The sequence below is a fragment of the Sinocyclocheilus grahami genome, unplaced genomic scaffold, assembly GCF_001515645.1.
Source record: "Sinocyclocheilus grahami isolate Dianchi unplaced genomic scaffold, SAMN03320097.WGS_v1.1 scaffold596.1, whole genome shotgun sequence".
Taxonomy (NCBI): Eukaryota; Metazoa; Chordata; class Actinopteri; order Cypriniformes; family Cyprinidae; genus Sinocyclocheilus; species Sinocyclocheilus grahami.
Window position 1 is genome coordinate 185,700 of NW_015505775.1, and position 21,446 is coordinate 207,145.

Consider the following 21,446-nt stretch of genomic DNA (forward strand, 5'->3'; position numbering starts at 1 on the left):
AGACAGACAGACAGACAGTCAGTCAGTCAGACAGATGATAGATAGATAGATAGATAGATAGATAGACAGACAGACAGACAGACAGACAGACAGTCAGTCAGTCAGACAGATGATAGATAGATAGATAGATAGATAGATAGATAGATAGATAGATAGATAGATAGATAGATAGATAGATAGATAGATAGATAGATAGATAGATTATGAAGTCTCACAACCGGAGGACAGCAGATAGATAGATGTGTCTTTAGGTAAGTGTCTGTGATTGTGTAATATCTCTATCTCTGGTTCAGGTCCAGTTGAGTGTGGTTTGGAGACAGTAATTCACAGGAGTGTGAAGTGATGGATCTCTTCAGGCTTTGATTGATCTGTGGCAACATGATCAATAGTTCTGTACTGGCAACAAAATGCTTTGAGGGGTTTTTCCTGGCTGAGGAGCTTCCAGTAGTAACTTACAGGATATGCTGCCATCTGGTGATCACTATACACTCTTAAAAATAAAGGTTCCAAAAGGTATATATCAGTGAACCTTTTGTGCAATGGAAAAGTTCTATGGAATCTTTATTTTTAAAAGTTTATGTCCCAGATCTTGGAAGGAAAAGGAAGGAATTCAACTACATGTCATAACCAGTGTTGGGGAAATGTACTTTTAAATGTAATGCGTTACAATATTGCGCTACTCCCTAAAAAAGTAACTAATTACGTTACTTAGTTACTTTTTATGGACAGTAATGCGTTATATTACTTTTGCGTTACTTTCACGTTACCGTTTAAATATGAGCAGGGCTTGATTGTTTTTAATATAAGAAGTTCTATTTATAGCAAATGTAAAAGCCCTTTCACACCAAAAAGTGTAATGAATAAACCTCAGGCTGAAGCAAAAGTAAATTCACGTCTGTACAGTAGAACGCAGAAGAAACCCTCTTCAGCAATAAAAAACAATGAAGCACAATTGTTAGTTTATCTAAAGTAATTTTTGCTTATTAGTATGGTTGAGCCGGATCAGCAAAGGTCAGCAGCAAAGATATCGGTTAATAAAATGGGATTAGATACATTTGTGTTATTTAACAAATTTAATCATTGCAGTTTTGCGTCATATTCTGAGTTTGTATTTCACTGTTTTAATTCATTTTGATTAATACTAAATCTGTTTTTTTGTGAGAGGGATGAATTAATGCACATTCACATTTAGTCTAGAACTAGGCTACATCATGTTCACACAGCGCACACAACGCCTCTGCACTTCTGATTTCTCCCAATATGGGGACAGGAGAGCTGTCAGTCAATAAATGGGAAAACAAAGTAACTGGCATTACTTTTTTGAAAAAGTAACTCAGATATTTTCTTGTAAATTAAAAAAGTAATGCGTTACTTTACTAGTTACTTGACAAAAGTAATCTGATTACGTAACTCGCATTACTTGTAATGAGTTACCCCCAACACTGCTCATAACATCCAGGTATTCAAAAATAGCAATTAAACTCCTCCTGTTGGTTAAATGATCTCAAAAAATGGTCAGTTATTTAATGAATGACCAGTTAATGATAATTGTTTCTCAAGACCTTTTAAAAAAGGTGTTGTGGTTTATTACGGGTTTGATGCGCTAAAAAAACACATTCTGCCACACTGCTATGCTTTACTGAACTGACAATATCATCGGTGTTCTTAAACCTGCAGCAGCCCAGTTAAACTAGATTCAGTCAGCATAAGATAATACTTAACATCTTGTATTTACATTTTTTGTTTCTGTACCAACGACAATGCAAATGCACATGTGACACATGTAACATGTATAGGCAAATATATGCGTATCTATGTGTACATTTATACTTTGGGGACATATAGCCTAGGCTACACATTCATAAAAAAGGAAAACTGTACTTAGTTTTATATAAAAAAAGAAGAAGAATACAACAAGTTTTCTAGGAGTAGTGTTAGGGTTTGTCCAAAAAGAGTATATTTGCATGATATCATATAGCCTACTAAAATAGTAGGCTATTATCAAGGAATTTTTTGTTAGCTCTGTAGAAACCTGGAATAGTGTGATTAGATTTATTATTTTAATAAATTCACACAATGCCTGAAAACAATCTCATTCGCATATGCTTTGTTTTCACAGTGTTTCACAAACTGAACCGGAACAGCTTGTTTAACTGGCATATGACCCACACAGAGTGTAAAACCTGATGTAACGATTGTCTGCATTTCTGACATACGAAGGCTCCTGTCTCTGTCGGTAGACAGACAGGAATGCGCTCTTGTTCGGAAGGAAATACAATTTTTTTTTGTAAATTTCAATTTGCGCATAATATACCTGTACATACAACTGTCTGTTGTTATATACCTGTACATACAATTGTCGATTTGTATATTTTTATTCCTTATTTTACTTGTTCTATTTTTATTTTTTATTATCTGTGTTTTTTGTTCTGTCACTGTCATTCTGTTACACTGTGGACGCTTCTGTCACGAAAACAAATTCCTCGTATGTGTAAACATACCTGGCAATAAAAACTCATTCTGATTCTGATTCTGAAAAAGGCAAACAAAAGCGACGTCACTGAGACAAAGCGGCCAATCAGAGCGCAGGATTTGTCACTCGTATCCAGGAAGTGGAAGATGCGCCGAACGCACGCCCGACTTCAGTCTCTGTCAGCGTAAATTCTTCATGATCAATCACTTGTAACCTCGCGCAGAAGTGATGGACTGGTCAGAAGGAGACGGAGTAAGAGAGAAAATGTTTTATATTCTCTTTTGTTTCCTCATTAAATGGATTCATTAGACCGGTTAAGCTAACTTAGCATCTATAGCTAACTGATCACCTGTGTCTATGTGTGTACGTGCTGATCGATCAACTATTCAACTAGCACTGTACATTTTATACATGTAATTATTTGATTAGATCTGGAAAACAAGCCCAAGCTTGATTATTGTCTTTGATTGGCAGTAACTGACCATAAATATTGGCTAAATATAGAACATGTTTATGGGTCAGCTACAGTTTTCAGATAATAGGAAGGTTACATTAGCATATTAAAAGTTCAAACCATCACTACAAGAAGGCAAATCAGATGTTTACTAGCAACATGTACCGAGCTGAACTAAATCTCTGTCTTTTGTTTAAATGTGCACTCATATTGTTTGTTAATTAAAAAAATAATACATTAAACATGTTTGCTTTTTAAGTAATTAAATATAATTTGGCATGGAGACCCCAGACCTGTTGGTCCTCTAGAACAATCTGTTTTATTTTACATGGAGAGAGTCTCCCTCCTGGGCACTGCCATGTTCATGTCACATGACCGGCCTTGGCATGCTCTTGTTACTACAACCATTGCTACTAATATGAATAATAGTAATACGTTTTCTACACACATCTGGCAGTGGATGTGTGTAGAAAACAAATTCAGTTTGTTCATTTTCAAAACCAGGCGCATTTGATGTTAACCTTAAAATTTGTCAGAAATAACTTGTGTTGTAAATTATTTTACAGTGCCACTCCCATGGTCACATGGGTGACAGTTGCCATGGACACGGCGGAAGCCACTCCCACGGTCATGGAGGACCTGGATTTAGCGGTTTTATGCCCGGTGGCTTCCACGGCCAGCTGGTCCCGGGGCCTCTCGATCCCACGCAGCAGCCGAGGAAGGTCTCGCATCCGGAGGACAGCAGTTCCTGGGATATCGTCAAAGCGACACAGTGAGACTTATTCCCTTGACGTGCAATAAACACAATGGGATTACACTTAATAATCAGAGCGGAATGTTTAGCTGCTGGTGATGCTATTAAGATGCCCTGGAGATTTTGTCCCAGCTGTATACTAAAAGTATTTGTGTGATTAGAGGAATTAGTTTAAGTGTGAATCTCACAAAATTGTTGCTCCGATCAGATTTCACTCCTAAATAATAATAATAAAAAAACTTCAACAATTAAACAAATTCCCCCTCATTTAAAAAAAAAGAGACAATTATTGTATAATTATATGTAGTTTTTACATTTTTAAAAGTTTGCATAAAAATAGTATTCCAAATTCTGCCATAATGTGTAAATATGGTGCAAAATTAAATAAGTACTAAAAGTATTTGTGTGATTAGAGGAATTAGTTTAAGTGTGAATCTCACAAAATTGATGCTCCGATCAGATTTCACTCCTAAATAATAATAATAAAAAAACTTCAACAATTAAACAAATTCCCCCTCATTTAAAAAAAAAAGAGACAATTATTGTATAATTATATGTAGTTTTTACATTTTTAAAAGTTTGCATAAAAATAGTATTCCAAATTCTGCCATAATGTGTAAATATGGTGCAAAATTAAATAAAGTATCCTTATAATTTAAAACATATGTTATATATTTTACATACTGTTCAAACGTTTGGGGTCAGTATGAGTTTTTAATATATTTTAATATATTATTATTACAAATTTAAAAGAACAATTCTATGTTTTAATATAATTTAAAATGCAATTGTAAAATGAACTTTCAGCAGATCCTTCAGAAATCATTCTAATATGCTGATTTGCTGCTCAAGAAACATTTCTTCTTATCATCAGTGTTGATAACAGTTTGGAAACTGTGATGTATTTTGTCAGGATTTATTTTAAGAATGGAAAGTTCAAAAGAATAATACCTATAACATCATACTCGTATAATCATACTGATCCCTAAACTTGAATAGTAGAGTCTGGGGGAAGTTGTGGCCTAATGGTTAGAGAGTTGGACTCATAACCTAAAGGTTGCGAGTTCGAGTCTCGTACCGGTGATTTGCTGCTCAAGAAACATTTCTTCTTATCATCAGTGTTGATAACAGTTTGGAAACTGTGATGTATTTTGTCAGGATTTATTTTAAGAATGGAAAGTTCAAAAGAATAATACCTATAACATCATACTCGTATAATCATACTGATCACTAAACTTTTGAATAGTAGAGTCTGGGGGAAGTTGTGGCCTAATGGTTAGAGAGTTGGACTCGTAACCTAAAGGTTGCGAGTTCGAGTCTCGTACCGGCAGGGATTGTAGGTGGGGGGAGTGAATGTAAAGCGCTCTCCCACCGAACCCCCAACTGCTTCCTTATGCGCCGCAGCATAAAAATGGCTGCCCACTGCTCCGGGTGTGTGTTCACTGCTGTGTGTGTGCACTTAGGATGGGTTAAATGCAGAGCACTAATTCCGAGTATGGGTAACCATACTTGGCCACATTTGACGTCACTTTTTTTTTTTTTAATTTTTTTTCTCTCCCAGATTTTGCATTTACTGTTTTACAGGATTTTTTTGTAATGCAATATAGATTATTGGAGTTGAAATTAGAGGTCGACCGATAGTACATTTTGCCGATACCGATAGTACTAGTACTAGTAGTAGTAGTAGTAAAAAAAAAGACACAAGTTTACTTCAAGAATGAACAATTTGGTATAGATGAGTTTGAAGTTCGGTGTTTAAAAAACGGAGCAAACGGAAAGAGAAAGCGCGACCTATATTATAGCTCTATAAATGAAGCACACAGACTTTATTAGAGCCACAGAAAGACAAACGTTTTGCTGAAAATGCACAATACACAATTCATTATGTACATTAACAACGATTCGGGACCAATATAATGTAATTTAAAGGAAAACTATGTGAATGGCGCTCTGTGGCACTGCAGGATTTTCTGTCGGCTGCATTTAAATCCGCGTCTGAAGTTTCCCGCTCTGTTCAGCGTGCAGCATCACGTGTCTAAACAAATAGCACGTGCTGGCAGTGATTTCAACCACTAGAGGCCGCTCTCGCACTGTGTAATGGCAGCAGACCCTTCTCAGCCGCTCCAGCAATGGACACAACCCGGGAAAACTATCGGCATAAATTTTTGACGATCACCGATAGTTCCAGCAATCAACTATCGGTGCCGATTATTCGGCAAAACCGATATATCGGTCGACCTCTAGTTGAAATGTGCTTAATTGACAATGCAAAACCTCATAATGGTCCTGAATGGTCCGTGTTATTGAGAGTTAAACAATGTAGGGATATTTCAAGCATCCAGTAAATATTTCACATATGTTCTTGATCTTACTCTGAAATCTAGCTGTTCAGTAGCGAGTAGAAAGATTGTGTAAACAGATCATTCATCTTCCCTTTGTGTAGAAGCAGACAAAACAAATACACAATACTATTGTGCTGTTGTAATATCTGGCTTTCTATTAACTCAAGCAGCGTCCATATCTGTTGTCTCACCTGCATGCTTCACACTGCTCAAATAGTTCATTTCCATTAGACGATGCAGATCTTTTGTTCATGCAGAAAACCTGCATTGTATGTGGGTATACATGTTCAATCAAGTCAATTCTGATGAAAAAAAAAAGAAATCAGCATCTTTCTTTCTCTTGTTTATTTTAAATTGTAGGTTTGGTGCTCTTGAGAGGTGTAAAGAACTTATCGAGTCTGGTTATGACGTTAGGCAGCCTGACAAAGAGAATGTTACACCTCTCCATTGGGCCGCCATCAATAATCGAGCAGATATTGTCAAGTAAGATTTTTTGTTGTTTTCATGTTGTTGTTTTTTTTTTCCCATGCAGTTTGGAATATTTAAGGTTTTTAAATGTTTTTGAAATAATCTCTTATGTTCACCAAGACTGCATTTATTTGATCAGAAATATTTTAATATGTAATTTATTCCTGTGATGCCAAGCTGAATTTTCAGCATCATTACTCCAGTCTTCTCTTCAGTGTCAGATGATCCTTCGGAAATCATTCTAATGTGATGATTTTGTGCACAATTATTATATTATTAGTGCTCAGCTAATAATGTTTCTTCTTCTTCTTCTTCTTATTATTATTATCAATATTGAAAACAGTTTTTGCTGCTTAACATTTTAGTTTTTGTGATGCAGCATTTATTCGAAATCTCAGCTTTGCCATAACAGGAATAAATTACATTAAAAAAATATATGTAAATAGAAAACAGGTCTTTTTAAACTGTAATATTACTATTTTTACTGTATTTTCGATCAAGTAAATACAGCCTTAAGAGACTTCTTTCAAAAGCATTTGAAAAAATTAATTATTCCCAACTTTTGGCAGCCAGTGTACATTACTATTAAACAGTTGCAACACGTAAATCACTTCACTTATTAAACCTATTCTTACTTGTATTTGCATATGTTCTGCTGTGTTTCATAGATACTACATATCTAAAGGAGCTGTCATAGACCAGCTAGGCGGTGACCTGAATTCAACACCACTCCACTGGGCCATACGGTATGTTTCAGATATATACAGCAATAAATTTGCAATGACCTTACATAGTGGAACATGTCTTAGTAAATGTAATGAACTACACCTGTGTGATCTTGAAGAACTGACATCTGCATTTATCCACTAAAATCACCAAAACACTGTCAGTTAAAACCAGTGCAAAAATGGCTTTGAACAATGTCGGTTCTAAAAGTGGCACTTGAGCATGTTTTATATCTGCTGATGTTGTTCCCGGTCACCCCTGAACAGACAGGGTCATTTGTCTATGGTCATTCAGCTGATGCGATATGGAGCCGATCCATCATTAGCAGACGGTGAAGGGTATCGGGGTCTCCATCTGGCTGTGCTCTTCCAGCATATGCCCATCGCTGCGTTCCTTATGGCCAAAGGACAGGTGTGACACAAGCACAAAGTGACATTTTAAATAACGATGGAAGGTTTGAATACTGAGTAATGCGGTTGAATACTATTCTTGTTCCCGTGTTGTTGTAGGAAGTGGATTCGCCGGACATAAATGGACAAACTCCACTAATGCTGGCAGCACAAAAAATCATCGGGTAAGATGACCAGTCAACTCAATCAGGCTTTGAAGTTTAGTTTTTTTTTTTTTTTTACACATCTGCCAATTAAGAAGTAACTATGAAACCGTTTTTTAAATTTAATACGTGTAGAGATGCAGATAAATACAGCCTCGGTGAGCATAAATAAGATACTTATTTCAAAAACATTAAAATGTCTCACCAACTCCAAATTTTTGAACAGCATGTGTACAATTTTATATCTGTCATTTCTAATTTATAGGCATCTTGTACAGGCATTTGGCCTACAGTGCGTGTTAAAGGTGCAATAGGTGATTGTCTTCAGAAACATATTTTGTTATGCTGGTTGAAAGTCTCTTCACATCCCAATTAGGGGTGTGCGATATATATCGTCTGCGATATGTTGTTTTAACGATGTGCGATTTGACATTATAGAGTATTTTGCAAAAACCATTCAAAACATCCCTACAGAGCGCACGCATACATTACGTGAAGTCTAGACTAGTGCGTGTGCGCATTTAGTGTGTTTTCTTTCACCGCATGATTCAGTTTATTAAAATGCATTTAGAATGATCACAAATTCAAGACATGATGGCAGAAAATGTATAAATTTATACCACTTCATATAGTTATTCAATTTCACACGAAGAGTGCCGTTTTTCTCCAAAAATTACCATTGAATTCAATAAACAATCAGTTAATTAAGAGACTTACGTTTTAGACACCGTATTGCTTGTTTTTGCTCTAATTCGCCAACAAAAATCATTCTGAATACAGCCACAGCGCTGTTTTGCATCTCTGAGCAACATGACGGTGACAAAATACATGTGTGTAAATACATCTAAATGCCACTTCAGATGCAGCTTCTGTGTTGATTGAATTTGCTTGGTAACAGCCCAAATGTCTTATTATTCTAATTCCCTGATTAAATGTAAGAATTTGACTCAAAAGATAATGGACACTTTTAGAAAAAATGGCTTTATAAAGGTAAAAATGCCCATAAAATGCAAAAATCAGTTTAAACTTATTGGAAAAGATTAATTTCTATCAGTATGAACTGACCACCACACAGAATATGAAGAATATTAAAAACATTAGGAGTCAGCTGTCTTCGGCAGTCCTTAAGGTACCAGCAAAATAACACACTCAACAAAATATCGTTTAATTATCGTTATTGATAAAATCACAGAAAATATCGAGATATAATTTTTTGTCAATATCGCACACCCCTAATCCCAATAACAATCATTAAGTTAAGTGGTCTAAATGTATTTATATATTCTGTGGAAGGCGTAGGACCAAGAAATGTTCATCCAATCAAAATGCTCGGTCCGAGTGATTTAATTGGCTTTCCTACCTGCCTGTCAACTTATGTATTAGCTAGGGATGCTCCGATCAAGATTTTTGCAGCCGATACTGAGTACCGATTTCTTGTTATGATGATCGGCCGATACCGATGCCAATTCTGATGCTTCAAGCTTTATATAGACAGTTTCAATGGGCGCACGCGCCTGGCCCAAAGTTAACTACCGGTCTGTGTTTGTTTATCAGTCTGGCTATGGCGCTGGCTACAAACGCAGTTAAAGTTAAGGTGATGAGAAGACTGAAGTTGGGCTCAGGTGGTTGTGCTGTGGGATGTGTTTCCCATACATTTATTTATTTGTGGCGCTCACCACAATATCAAAACTGACGGATTTTTCAAAAGGCTTCGTTGAATAAACATGAGCACGTACTGCTGGTAGGTGCGGGTGTTTTTATATCACTGTATTTCTGAAGGAAGACTATCTTTAGAAAATGTTCGATGTCATTTTCATTTCATCTCGCATGTTTTATGCCTGATAAAGCAGCGTTAGCCGCTTCAGAAACATGCCGCAGCTGACTGATAAACACAAGCACTGACTAGAGCGGCCGCGATCAGCTCCGGTGGCCGTGGAGCCGTAATGCGCCGCAGACGCGTGCAGTGAGGCACAGATCAACGTCACTGAATCTGCTATTAAAAATTAACCATCTATTCATCATATCATCATGCAAAACATACACAACAAACAGCGAATATTTCATTGTTTCTCGAAATGTCATAACATTTCCACACCGGTGATGACATGACTGCGGTGCCAAATAATTTATGTCCCCACGCATTTTGTACGTCGTCACGCGTTGACGTCATCAAATTGCGATCGGTTCCTGAGATCGGCCAAGTTGGTGAGTACCGATTGAGTCATAAAATATGATTATCGGCCGATACCGATCGGAGCATCCCTAGTATTAGCATATCTCTGTGCACCCGGTTCGCGCAAACATGATACGTCATCAGCACGTTCACGCAAGAATGGCAGACAAACATCAACAACCCGATCTTCCTTCCTGGTATTGTAGTACTTTTAATATTTTCTCACTGGTGAATGACACATGATGTAGCCCAGCGGTTCCCAATTCCAGTCCTTACGCCAAAATGCATATTTTGCAGGTCTCGCTTAGTTAACACACCCGATTCAGATAACCAGCTCGTTAGAAGTGAGCTACGTGCATGAACTGTGTTCTGATCGATATGATCCCTACACAGTGTTTATTGCTCCCTACTCCCTGAGCGGGGGAAATCCGTTGAAGTTTACTTCACTTCGGAACATGGGCTGAAATTGGAAACCGCTGATGTAGCCTATGTTGTCTCTCCTATTCTGGTCTGTGAGCGTATATGCGTTCAGGGGGCGTGGCTTTGGACAGCGATTGCAGGGAGGGTGGGACGTTCGCTTTCAGTGCGATCAGGCTAAAGTTAGAATTTTCCAAGATCTCCTACTGCACCTTTAATTTTGGAAGCATTACTCAAAACGACTAGCTCAGATATTGTAAAGTATAGCAGATTTGAGTCATCTTGTAGGCTGTGGTTAGACACTTTCCTGTCCTGATATTTTTCTCTTCTCACACCTTGTCGTTTTGGTGTTTTGAAACACAGACCTGAGCCCACAAACTTCCTGATAAAGTGCAACGCTTCAGTGAATGCGGTTGATAAAATGAACAGAAACTCACCTCTGCACTGCGCTGTGCTGGCTGGCAACGTTGATGCGGTCCACATCCTGCTGGAGGCTGGAGCCAGCATCGACCTGGAGAATGCCAATGTAAGTGGGCACATAAGCCCTTTAAGTGCCCCTATAATGGGTAATGAAAGGTTCATATTTTGGTCCCCAACAACAGGTTGACATGCATGCAAGTTCAAAAAAAACCTTTTATTGTCTTATAATATGCATTTATTTTTACCTTACTTGCTCAATGACTCCAAATGATTCGCTCAACGATTAATTTTTTCCAAACCCCTCCTATGTGTGACGCTAATCTGCGGTGTTTGGTCTGATCGGTCTCATTTACATTTCATCCTGCCTGTAATGCCCGATAAAGCAGTGTTTGTGAGCGCAGTGCTGCTTTGTGTACAGCGTTACCGGGGAAACCGCTATTTTTACCACTCCAAAAGTGGCACCTAGAGGCAGAGAATGAATTTGCATTTTCATTCAGACCAAGGGAAAAGACAAACAAGTGGGCGGGCAATATGCTAATGCTTCATGTTTACATCAACATGAAACGGCTTGGGATTCGTTTTAAAAACGACTCGTTTCAGTGATTCAGAGTCGACTCTTTCTTTTGAGAGACAATAACTTTATACAAGGTGTACTTTCAGAGTCCTTACGCCAAAATGCATATTTTGCAGGTCTCGCTTAGTTAACACACCCGATTCAGATAACCAGCTCGTTAGAAGTGAGCTACGTGCATGAACTGTGTTCTGATCGATATGATCCCTACACAGTGTTTATTGCTCCCTACTCCCTGAGCGGGGGAAATCCGTTGAAGTTTACTTCACTTCGGAACATGGGCTGAAATTGGAAACCGCTGATGTAGCCTATGTTGTCTCTCCTATTCTGGTCTGTGAGCGTATATGCGTTCAGGGGGCGTGGCTTTGGACAGCGATTGCAGGGAGGGTGGGACGTTCGCTTTCAGTGCGATCAGGCTAAAGTTAGAATTTTCCAAGATCTCCTACTGCACCTTTAATTTTGGAAGCATTACTCAAAACGACTAGCTCAGATATTGTAAAGTATAGCAGATTTGAGTCATCTTGTAGGCTGTGGTTAGACACTTTCCTGTCCTGATATTTTTCTCTTCTCACACCTTGTCGTTTTGGTGTTTTGAAACACAGACCTGAGCCCACAAACTTCCTGATAAAGTGCAACGCTTCAGTGAATGCGGTTGATAAAATGAACAGAAACTCACCTCTGCACTGCGCTGTGCTGGCTGGCAACGTTGATGCGGTCCACATCCTGCTGGAGGCTGGAGCCAGCATCGACCTGGAGAATACCAATGTAAGTGGGCACATAAGCCCTTTAAGTGCCCCTATAATGGGTAATGAAAGGTTCATATTTTGGTCCCCAACAACAGGTTGACATGCATGCAAGTTCAAAAAAAACCTTTTATTGTCTTATAATATGCATTTATTTTTACCTTACTTGCTCAATGACTCCAAATGATTCGCTCAACGATTAATTTTTTCCAAACCCCTCCTATGTGTGACGCTAATCTGCGGTGTTTGGTCTGATCGGTCTCATTTACATTTCATCCTGCCTGTAATGCCCGATAAAGCAGTGTTTGTGAGCGCAGTGCTGCTTTGTGTACAGCGTTACCGGGGAAACCGCTATTTTTACCACTCCAAAAGTGGCACCTAGAGGCAGAGAATGAATTTGCATTTTCATTCAGACCAAGGGAAAAGACAAACAAGTGGGCGGGCAATATGCTAATGCTTCATGTTTACATCAACATGAAACGGCTTGGGATTCGTTTTAAAAACGACTCGTTTCAGTGATTCAGAGTCGACTCTTTCTTTTGAGAGACAATAACTTTATACAAGGTGTACTTTCAGATTTAAAACTTTGCAGGATGTTTTCAATCACTTAGAGCTGTGTTAGGCCTACACACTGCATGAAAGGTAATTTTCAAAAATCCATAATAGGGGCACTTTAAAGAGGCAGTTCATCCAAAAATTTTAATTCTGTTAATTATTTACTCCCCGTCATGTCGTTCCAAACCTGTATGACTTCTTCTGTGATATTTTGAAGAATATCGCTAAGCAAATGGTTTTGGTTCCCAAATAACTTCCATAGTTTGGACAAAAAATATAATGGAAGTCGATGGGACCTAAAACTGTTTGGTAATTTTTTTTTTGTGGTTTGCAGAAGAAGGAGAGTCGTGCAGGTTTGGAACAATGTGATGTTGAGTTAATGATGTCAGAATTGTAATTTTTGGGTGAACTATCCCTTTAAACTTGCTTATGTCAGAAGAAAACTCATTTTAAAATAAAGAGAATTTATTCCATTTTAGATGATTTATGAAAAATTATGAGGTTATGAAAACTCAACTGTGTTGAACTGTGCATAATAAGACCAGAGACATTTATTTAAGAAGTAAATAGGGTCAGCTTTGATTTTATGATTTAAAGCTGCAGTCCGTAACTTTTTTTGGTTAAAAATTATCCGAAATCAGTATTTGAGCAAGTACATAACCAGCCAGTGTTCAAAACTATCGCCTTACTTTAGCTCGATTCACAACGGTTAGCTTATAATAATGTTTTCTAATTTGAGTGGTACGGGTAGGTTTTCGCTGGAAATTCGAGTATGGCACTGCGTCATTACGTCATGTCTGTAAACATAAATAAGTTGTCCCGGCTACTAGGCTATGGCATGTGAGGATCCTGCAGGTGGTGGATCGTTTATAGCCTTTTCTCACAGCAGCCAGAATAATTAAATGTATCATTTTGATGGCGGATTGTAATCCAGAAAGGATCAAGTGTTTATGAAACATATGTGAATTAAATTAAATTATATTCCAGTTATAAATGTGCTTCTGATTACAGATAGCCTGGGATTACAAAGATTTGTATTTTAAAGAAATACAGTTCAAAGGGAGCATAATTTGCTTTTTGGGTTAAAATAATTTCTTAATATGAAATTCGAAGAGTATGACAATTAGATTAGACTGTGCAGAAATTGAAATCTACATGCTAATACACACTATACTCATAGTCACCAATGCTGATGTTGTTAACATTAACCATTTGAGAATAAAGTTTGAACGGTTTGATGTGATATGAGCTAACCGATCTTTCGATTTAATCACCATTGGTAGCGAGATTTATGGTAATGCTTTTTTCCTCAGGTGGTCAGAACAAACGTGGCAGACTTGTTACTTGTTCAGATGGCAATATATACGGTGAAAATACTTTTTTGGGTCATATATTCCAAGACGTAGGCTAGAATCTGTGATTGCGAAGTACAGTAAATATCCACACAGCTGCAATTCCAGGTTTTCAAACAGAGATGGCGACAAAGAGGCAAAACTTACGGACTGCAGCTTTAAGTATGTGATGTTTTTTGTGCAAACCAAATGACTGCAGTCAAAGACTGGCCTTAAAACCGGTGTACTTTCTGAAAGTGCTCACATTCATTCCATTTATAAGTTTTAAACATCTTATTGCTTGCTATCGATTTAATCACCATTGGTAGCGAGATTTATGGTAATGCTTTTTTCCTCAGGTGGTCAGAACAAACGTGGCAGACTTGTTACTTGTTCAGATGGCAATATATACGGTAAAAATACTTTTTTGGGTCATATATTCCAAGACGTAGGCTAGAATCTGTGATTGCGAAGTACAGTAAATATCCACACCGGTGCGGTGACTGACTGCCACACATACTCTTCAGAACATTAGATTAATCCGTGCTGGAGCCGTGCTGGCTCACAACCCACGCAAGCTAGATAAATCTGCACACAGCTGCAATTCCAGGTTTTCAAACAGAGATGGCGACAAAGAGGCAAAACTTACGGACTGCAGCTTTAAGTATGTGATGTTTTTTGTGCAAACCAAATGACTGCAGTCAAAGACTGGCCTTAAAACCTGTGTACTTTCTGAAAGTGCTCACATTCATTCCATTTATAAGTTTTAAACATCTTATTGCTTGCTATTACATGTCCAGTCACTAATACCAAAGCCATAATGATACAGTTTAAACTGGCAGAACAAAAGATCAGTGTTTCTCCATAGCTGTAAAACTGGTTCCAAAGCAATGCCCGTCACTCACCTGGCCGTTCAGTCTGAAAGTTGATCTTTACTTTGTGTTCTTTTTAAGTGATGTTTTTGTGTTATTTTCAGGGTCACACTCCCATTGACCTGGCACACCAGGTGCACAGCCCTCTGCTCATTCACATGCTCAGTGTGGTGAAGACAGAGCGCATGAAAGCCAACTCTACGTGTCTCAAACTGCTCAACAGATACAAGGTACACTCGTGCTCAGACACACTCAGGCCAACAAGTTCAGATTAGAAAAAAGTTTTACATTGTAATGTAGATTTAATGCACTAAAATCTGGAGTTATAATTATAATTCAGATAATTCAGGTATTTTGAATTTGAACAAACCTCTAATTTAACCTAATGGTAAATTAGATGCATTTGTGCAATGGATATGTATAATGTATATTTAGTTTTAATGGTTGGATTTGTAACAATTGTTCCAGGCAAACTCACAAACACAGACATACACCCAAACACACACACACACACACACCGCTCTCACTAACCTTATTAAAGAAGATGTGAGGCAAGTACTTGAAATCCCAGGGCTGTATTTAACCTTGAATTAAGCTTTCAGAAACAAAAGCAGCCAATTTCTCACATAATGTGTGTTTGGCCCTGGAGAATTCTCCATTTTTAGGCTTTTATTAAACAAGAAAATAACATTCCACTTATTCTCTGACCCACATTCCTCTGCTGTAACCCTGATTTTTCATTGCAGTTGAAAAGACTTCACTATTCAGAGTGTGTGACCGTGTGTGTTTCAGGTCTGTCTGCTGTGTGTGTTCAGTGTTGTTGTGGTCGGAGCCATCGGTTCCATATTAGACATGAAGACGGAGTCCTGGTTACTTAAGGGTGTGCTGCTGGCCTGCATCATAGCTGTGATCAACCTCACTTCAAGGTTTAAGCATCAACAAACACACTGACTTCACTGACTTGTCATACATATGTATTTAAAAGGCCCTGTTTCTACAATATCACTCTTATACATTTTTACAACAAATTTATTCCTTTGTATATTATACATAAAAATATAATATTTGCAACAAACTATGCACACTATATTGCACTAAGAAATCAAAAAACAAATTTTATTTTGGTAATATGTATTCTGAAAAAAGAATCCTATATTTTATTATTCAATTCAAGTTTATTTGTATAGTGCTTTTCACGATACCAATTGCTGCAAAGCAGCTTTACTGAAAATATTAAGTTTCTACATTACATTTAGGAGTAGGTTATTAGTGGTGACTATGGCAGAAATGTACAGTACGAATCATGCAGTTAATTACAAATTACACGTAATCAAACAGACGGTGAATTATTAACTACATTGATTATATGTTGCGATTAAACTTTGCGATTGCGATGATACATTGCGATTAAGCAAAATTTGGTAGCTTTATATGTTGTTCCAGGGTTAGCATCATCTGAGGTCTTGTGGTGAAGACAGAGCGCATGAAAGCCAACTCTACGTGTCTCAAACTGCTCAACAGATACAAGGTACACTCGTGCTCAGACACACTCAGGCCAACAAGTTCAGATTAGAAAAAAGTTTTACATTGTAATGTAGATTTAATGCACTAAAATCTGGAGTTATAATTATAATTCAGATAATTCAGGTATTTTGAATTTGAACAAACCTCTAATTTAACCTAATGGTAAATTAGATGCATTTGTGCAATGGATATGTATAATGTATATTTAGTTTTAATGGTTGGATTTGTAACAATTGTTCCAGGCAAACTCACAAACACAGACATACACCCAAACACACACACACACACACACACCGCTCTCACTAACCTTATTAAAGAAGATGTGAGGCAAGTACTTGAAATCCCAGGGCTGTATTTAACCTTGAATTAAGCTTTCAGAAACAAAAGCAGCCAATTTCTCACATAATGTGTGTTTGGCCCTGGAGAATTCTCCATTTTTAGGCTTTTATTAAACAAGAAAATAACATTCCACTTATTCTCTGACCCACATTCCTCTGCTGTAACCCTGATTTTTCATTGCAGTTGAAAAGACTTCACTATTCAGAGTGTGTGACCGTGTGTGTTTCAGGTCTGTCTGCTGTGTGTGTTCAGTGTTGTTGTGGTCGGAGCCATCGGTTCCATATTAGACATGAAGACGGAGTCCTGGTTACTTAAGGGTGTGCTGCTGGCCTGCATCATAGCTGTGATCAACCTCACTTCAAGGTTTAAGCATCAACAAACACACTGACTTCACTGACTTGTCATACATATGTATTTAAAAGGCCCTGTTTCTACAATATCACTCTTATACATTTTTACAACAAATTTATTCCTTTGTATATTATACATAAAAATATAATATTTGCAACAAACTATGCACACTATATTGCACTAAGAAATCAAGAAACAAATTTTATTTTGGTAATATGTATTCTGAAAAAAGAATCCTATATTTTATTATTCAATTCAAGTTTATTTGTATAGTGCTTTTCACGATACCAATTGCTGCAAAGCAGCTTTACTGAAAATATTAAGTTTCTACATTACATTTAGGAGTAGGTTATTAGTGGTGACTATGGCAGAAATGTACAGTACGAATCATGCAGTTAATTACAAATTACACGTAATCAAACAGACGGTGAATTATTAACTACATTGATTATATGTTGCGATTAAACTTTGCGATTGCGATGATACATTGCGATTAAGCAAAATTTGGTAGCTTTATATGTTGTTCCAGGGTTAGCATCATCTGAGGTCTTCTGGGGGGTTGGCATCATCTCTTCTCAGGTGTTCGGTCATCTCAAATATTCATAAGGGTTGGATCCAGACTGAAGCTTGTGTAATTTCTAGTTGCCTCGGGATGCAAGTCCCGTGGCAGAAACGGAGAAGCAGATAGAGACTAAATTAGTATAGCAGCTGTTCCAACCAAGCAAAGATGATGTGTTCAACCCAAGCAAAAGAATTAAAATGTGCATTTGATTACGAGATACATTATGTGAATGCTTGGCTAAAAAGAAGCTCTACCGCCTTCAGTGGACTTTGCTATCCTAGGTACTACCAAAAGTCCAGAGATTTGCAACCTTAGGCAGCGTGATGGATTGTAGCGTGGTAGAAGACTAGTTAGGTACGCAGGAGCTAGACCATTAAGGGCCTTATAAGTAAGTAGTAATATTTTGTAACTGATGCGAAACTTAATAGGTAGCCAGTGCAGAGACTGTAAAATTGGGGTAATATGATCATATTTTCTTGACCAGGTAAGGACTCATTTTGGACTACCTGTAGCTTGTTTATTGAAGATGCAGGACAACCACCTAGCAGTGCATTACAATAGTCCACAACCAGCTAGCAGTGCATTACAATAGTCCAGTCTAGAGGTCATGAATGCATGAACTAGCTTTTCTGCATCAGAAACAGGTAACGTGTTTCGTAGCTTGGCAGTGTTTCTAAGATGAAAGAATGCTGTTTTTGTAACATGGGAAATATGATTTTCAAAAGACAAGTTGCTGTCTAATATAACACCCAAATTTTTGACTGTAGAGGAAGTAAAAGTACATCTGTCTAGATGCAAATTGTAAATCTCTGTCTTATCCGAATTTAATAAGAGAAAATTATTGGTCATCCAATCTTTTAAATTTTTAACACACTCTGTTAGCTTAGACAATTTAGAAGTTTCATCTGGTCTTTAATATTACCAAGGGGCAACATGTATATTGAAAATAGCAGAGGGCCTAAGACAGATCCTTGCGGCACTCCATACTTTTCTGCCGAAAATTGAGATGACTCACCATTTAAATAGACAAAGTGATAACGATCGGACAGGTAGGATCTAAATCATCTTAAAGCCTGTCCTTGAATACCCGTATAGTTGCATTCGATCTGTGAGTATGTCATGATCTATAGTGTCAAAAGCAGCACTAAGATCAAATAAAACTAGCAATGAGACACAGCCTTGGTCTGACGCAAGAAGCAAGTAATTTGTCATTTTAAATTGTTATGTGATATTGCTAAAAAGAACATTATTTGGTGTAATGAAATGTTTATTCAAAAATTTTAGACATAAAAGGAAGATTTGAAATGGGTCTGTAATTTGACAGTTCACTAGGATCTAGTTGTGGTTTCTTAATAAGAGGCTTAATAACCGCCAGCTTGAATGGTTTTGGGACGTGACCTAAAGACAACGACGAGTTAATAATATTGAGAAGCAGTTCTTCTGCTACAGGTAACAAGTCTTTCAGTAATTTAGTGGGTACAGGATCTAATAAACATGTTGTTGGTTTAGATGCAGTGATAAGTTTATTTAGCTCTTCTTGTCCTATAGTTGTAAAGCACTGCAGTTTTTCTTTGGGTGCGACGAATGGAACTGTATTACAAGACAATGTAGATCCTATATTTGTTATTGTATTTCTGTTATTGTATTATGTATTATATGTATGTATATGAAAATTATAGTATAGTATAGTTTTATAATAGTAAAACAAAAACATTAAAATCATTTTGTTGTACTGATTTTAATGTTTTTTTTAATGATACTGATTTTTGTATTTTTTTTTACATTTAAATATAAACATATATTTAAATATTACATAAATGTTTTATAATTTCAGATTTTTTTAAGTATATAATTATGAATACTGCACATTCTCAGAAAAAATGCTTTATAAATTGTTTGGTATTGAAATGAATTAATGATTTGATTTTGATTTGGTGATCATTTATTTATTTATTTTTAAAGAGACAGATCATGACAGTATGTCTCTGTATGAAGGGCTTGATACAATTTACAGTGCCATTGCACATAATACAAATCTGTGAACAGAATAACTTTATAAAAAAATTTTTTTTTTTAGTATATATGTTTAAATAAAAAATTATTTTAATATTCTTGTTATTCATATATGCTTGTTGCAATCAGCGTTTTCTGATTTATATTGACCATTTGAATTGGAAAAGTCAGTTGCATTGTTTGACCTAACGATTCCTTTAGGTTCTTACACTCTTTCTAGTCTCTTGGGCGACTTTAACAGGTTCATCTATCTCTCTGTAGAATATTGTGGTTCTGGCAGAGGCAGGCTGTCTGGATCCCAGGATATTTTGTACTTCATGTATGGTAAGTTATCTCTTTTTAGTGGCAAGATAGAGAGGGCAAATGATGAAAAGAAAACTGGATTGGGAAATGATGCAAGATAAATTCAGGCTTGTTACCTTCTCAAAGCATTATGACCGAATGAGTCCAAGCGTGTGCGCTAACCGCAAGGCCATGGTTTGGAAATCTGCATGGTTTTACCGTAGTACTAACAGGAACATACTGTATTGTAAACGTTTTTCAGAGTTTCCTATAGAGCTTAAAAACCTTGTTTTTGCAGATGAGGAAGCCAATGAGAGCAAATCACTGCTTTTCCTGTAACACTTGTGTCGCTAAACAAGACCACCACTCCATTTGGATCAATGGCTGCATAGGTAACATGCACGAACTAGGATGTTTTATAGCATAGACTTCCTTTTCTCTCATTTTTTGCTGTCATTATGAGTCGCTCATGCTAACCTCCTTTTACAGGGGCCAGAAATCACCCATACTTTGTGCTTTTCCTGGTTGCTCTGAACTTTCTCTGCATATGGATGTTCTACGGCAGTATCATGTGTAAGTTACCACTTGAACTCGAATGTACACTAGCATTCAAAAGTTTGTGGTCACTACAATTTTTGTTTTTGAATGAAGTCTCTTATGCTCACTATGACTAGTTCCAAAATGAATAGTTGATGTCTGTAAAATACTAGGCTACATCTTGCATTTTTAGTCTCGCCAGAAGAAAATGTTCATTTAAAAAAGTATGTGTTTTTCTGTGTGTAGACTGGTCCAAACACTGTCCACCGCACTACACAGAGGAGGGCGTCTGGGGGGTGGTGACTACTCTGACAGGCTGCTCTCCCTGGGTGCTCTACATCTTCTGCTTTGCTTTCTTAAACGCTTCCTGGGCCTCCATCCTGCTTTTGGTGCAGCTCTACCAGGTGAATGACATGATATAAACTATAAACTGTGAAACGTCCCAGCTAAATATCAGCACTTCTGGCCAAATACTGTATATTAGGACATAGGGCTGTCAAAACGGCTGACAAAACTAAATTCGAATTTTGTACTTAAATATTATCTAAATTCGAATTTAAAATGCATAATTTCAGTTAGGGTGAAGAAAAGCTTTTGGCTTCTCTCCTGAGGCACAAGAGGGAGCATCATTCAAAGCATAAGATAACATGACTATCTGTGAAAAAAAAGTGCATAATGTTTAAACTAATGTTTATAAACCAATTATAATTAATTAAGTTGCTTAAACAAAACAGCATCATGTATGTATGCATAGTTTAATACAAATGGCGGAAAGCCGATCACACAATCAGTACATTTTCATTTAAAAACATGAGATGCAGTAGGATGCGGGGAAAACCCCACCATAAAGTCTCAATATATGTTTTTTTCAAAGTTAAACTTGCATTAATTTTACATGGCTTTCTAAACATGCGGCTCCTTTGTGCGAGACGCGAGTGCAACAGTAATAGATGTCCGTCTAGAAAATGCGTGAAATATGCGTTCTG

General features: G+C 37.1%; 1 protein-coding gene across 1 annotated transcript; it reads left to right on the top strand.

Moving 5' to 3' along the window:
- Window positions 1-2,570: 2,570 nt before the first annotated feature.
- zdhhc13 (zinc finger DHHC-type palmitoyltransferase 13) lies at window positions 2,571-20,882 on the top strand. The gene is made up of 14 exons (XM_016240633.1): window positions 2,571-2,725; window positions 3,494-3,699; window positions 6,384-6,506; window positions 7,160-7,237; window positions 7,484-7,628; window positions 7,727-7,791; window positions 10,724-10,886; window positions 14,957-15,082; window positions 15,645-15,778; window positions 16,374-16,380; window positions 19,903-19,965; window positions 20,222-20,315; window positions 20,413-20,496; window positions 20,707-20,882. The coding sequence occupies exons 1-14, from the start codon at window positions 2,702-2,704 to the stop codon at window positions 20,880-20,882; spliced, it is 1,488 nt and encodes a 495-aa protein (XP_016096119.1). The 5' UTR covers window positions 2,571-2,701.
- The last annotated feature ends 564 nt before the right edge of the window (window positions 20,883-21,446 follow it).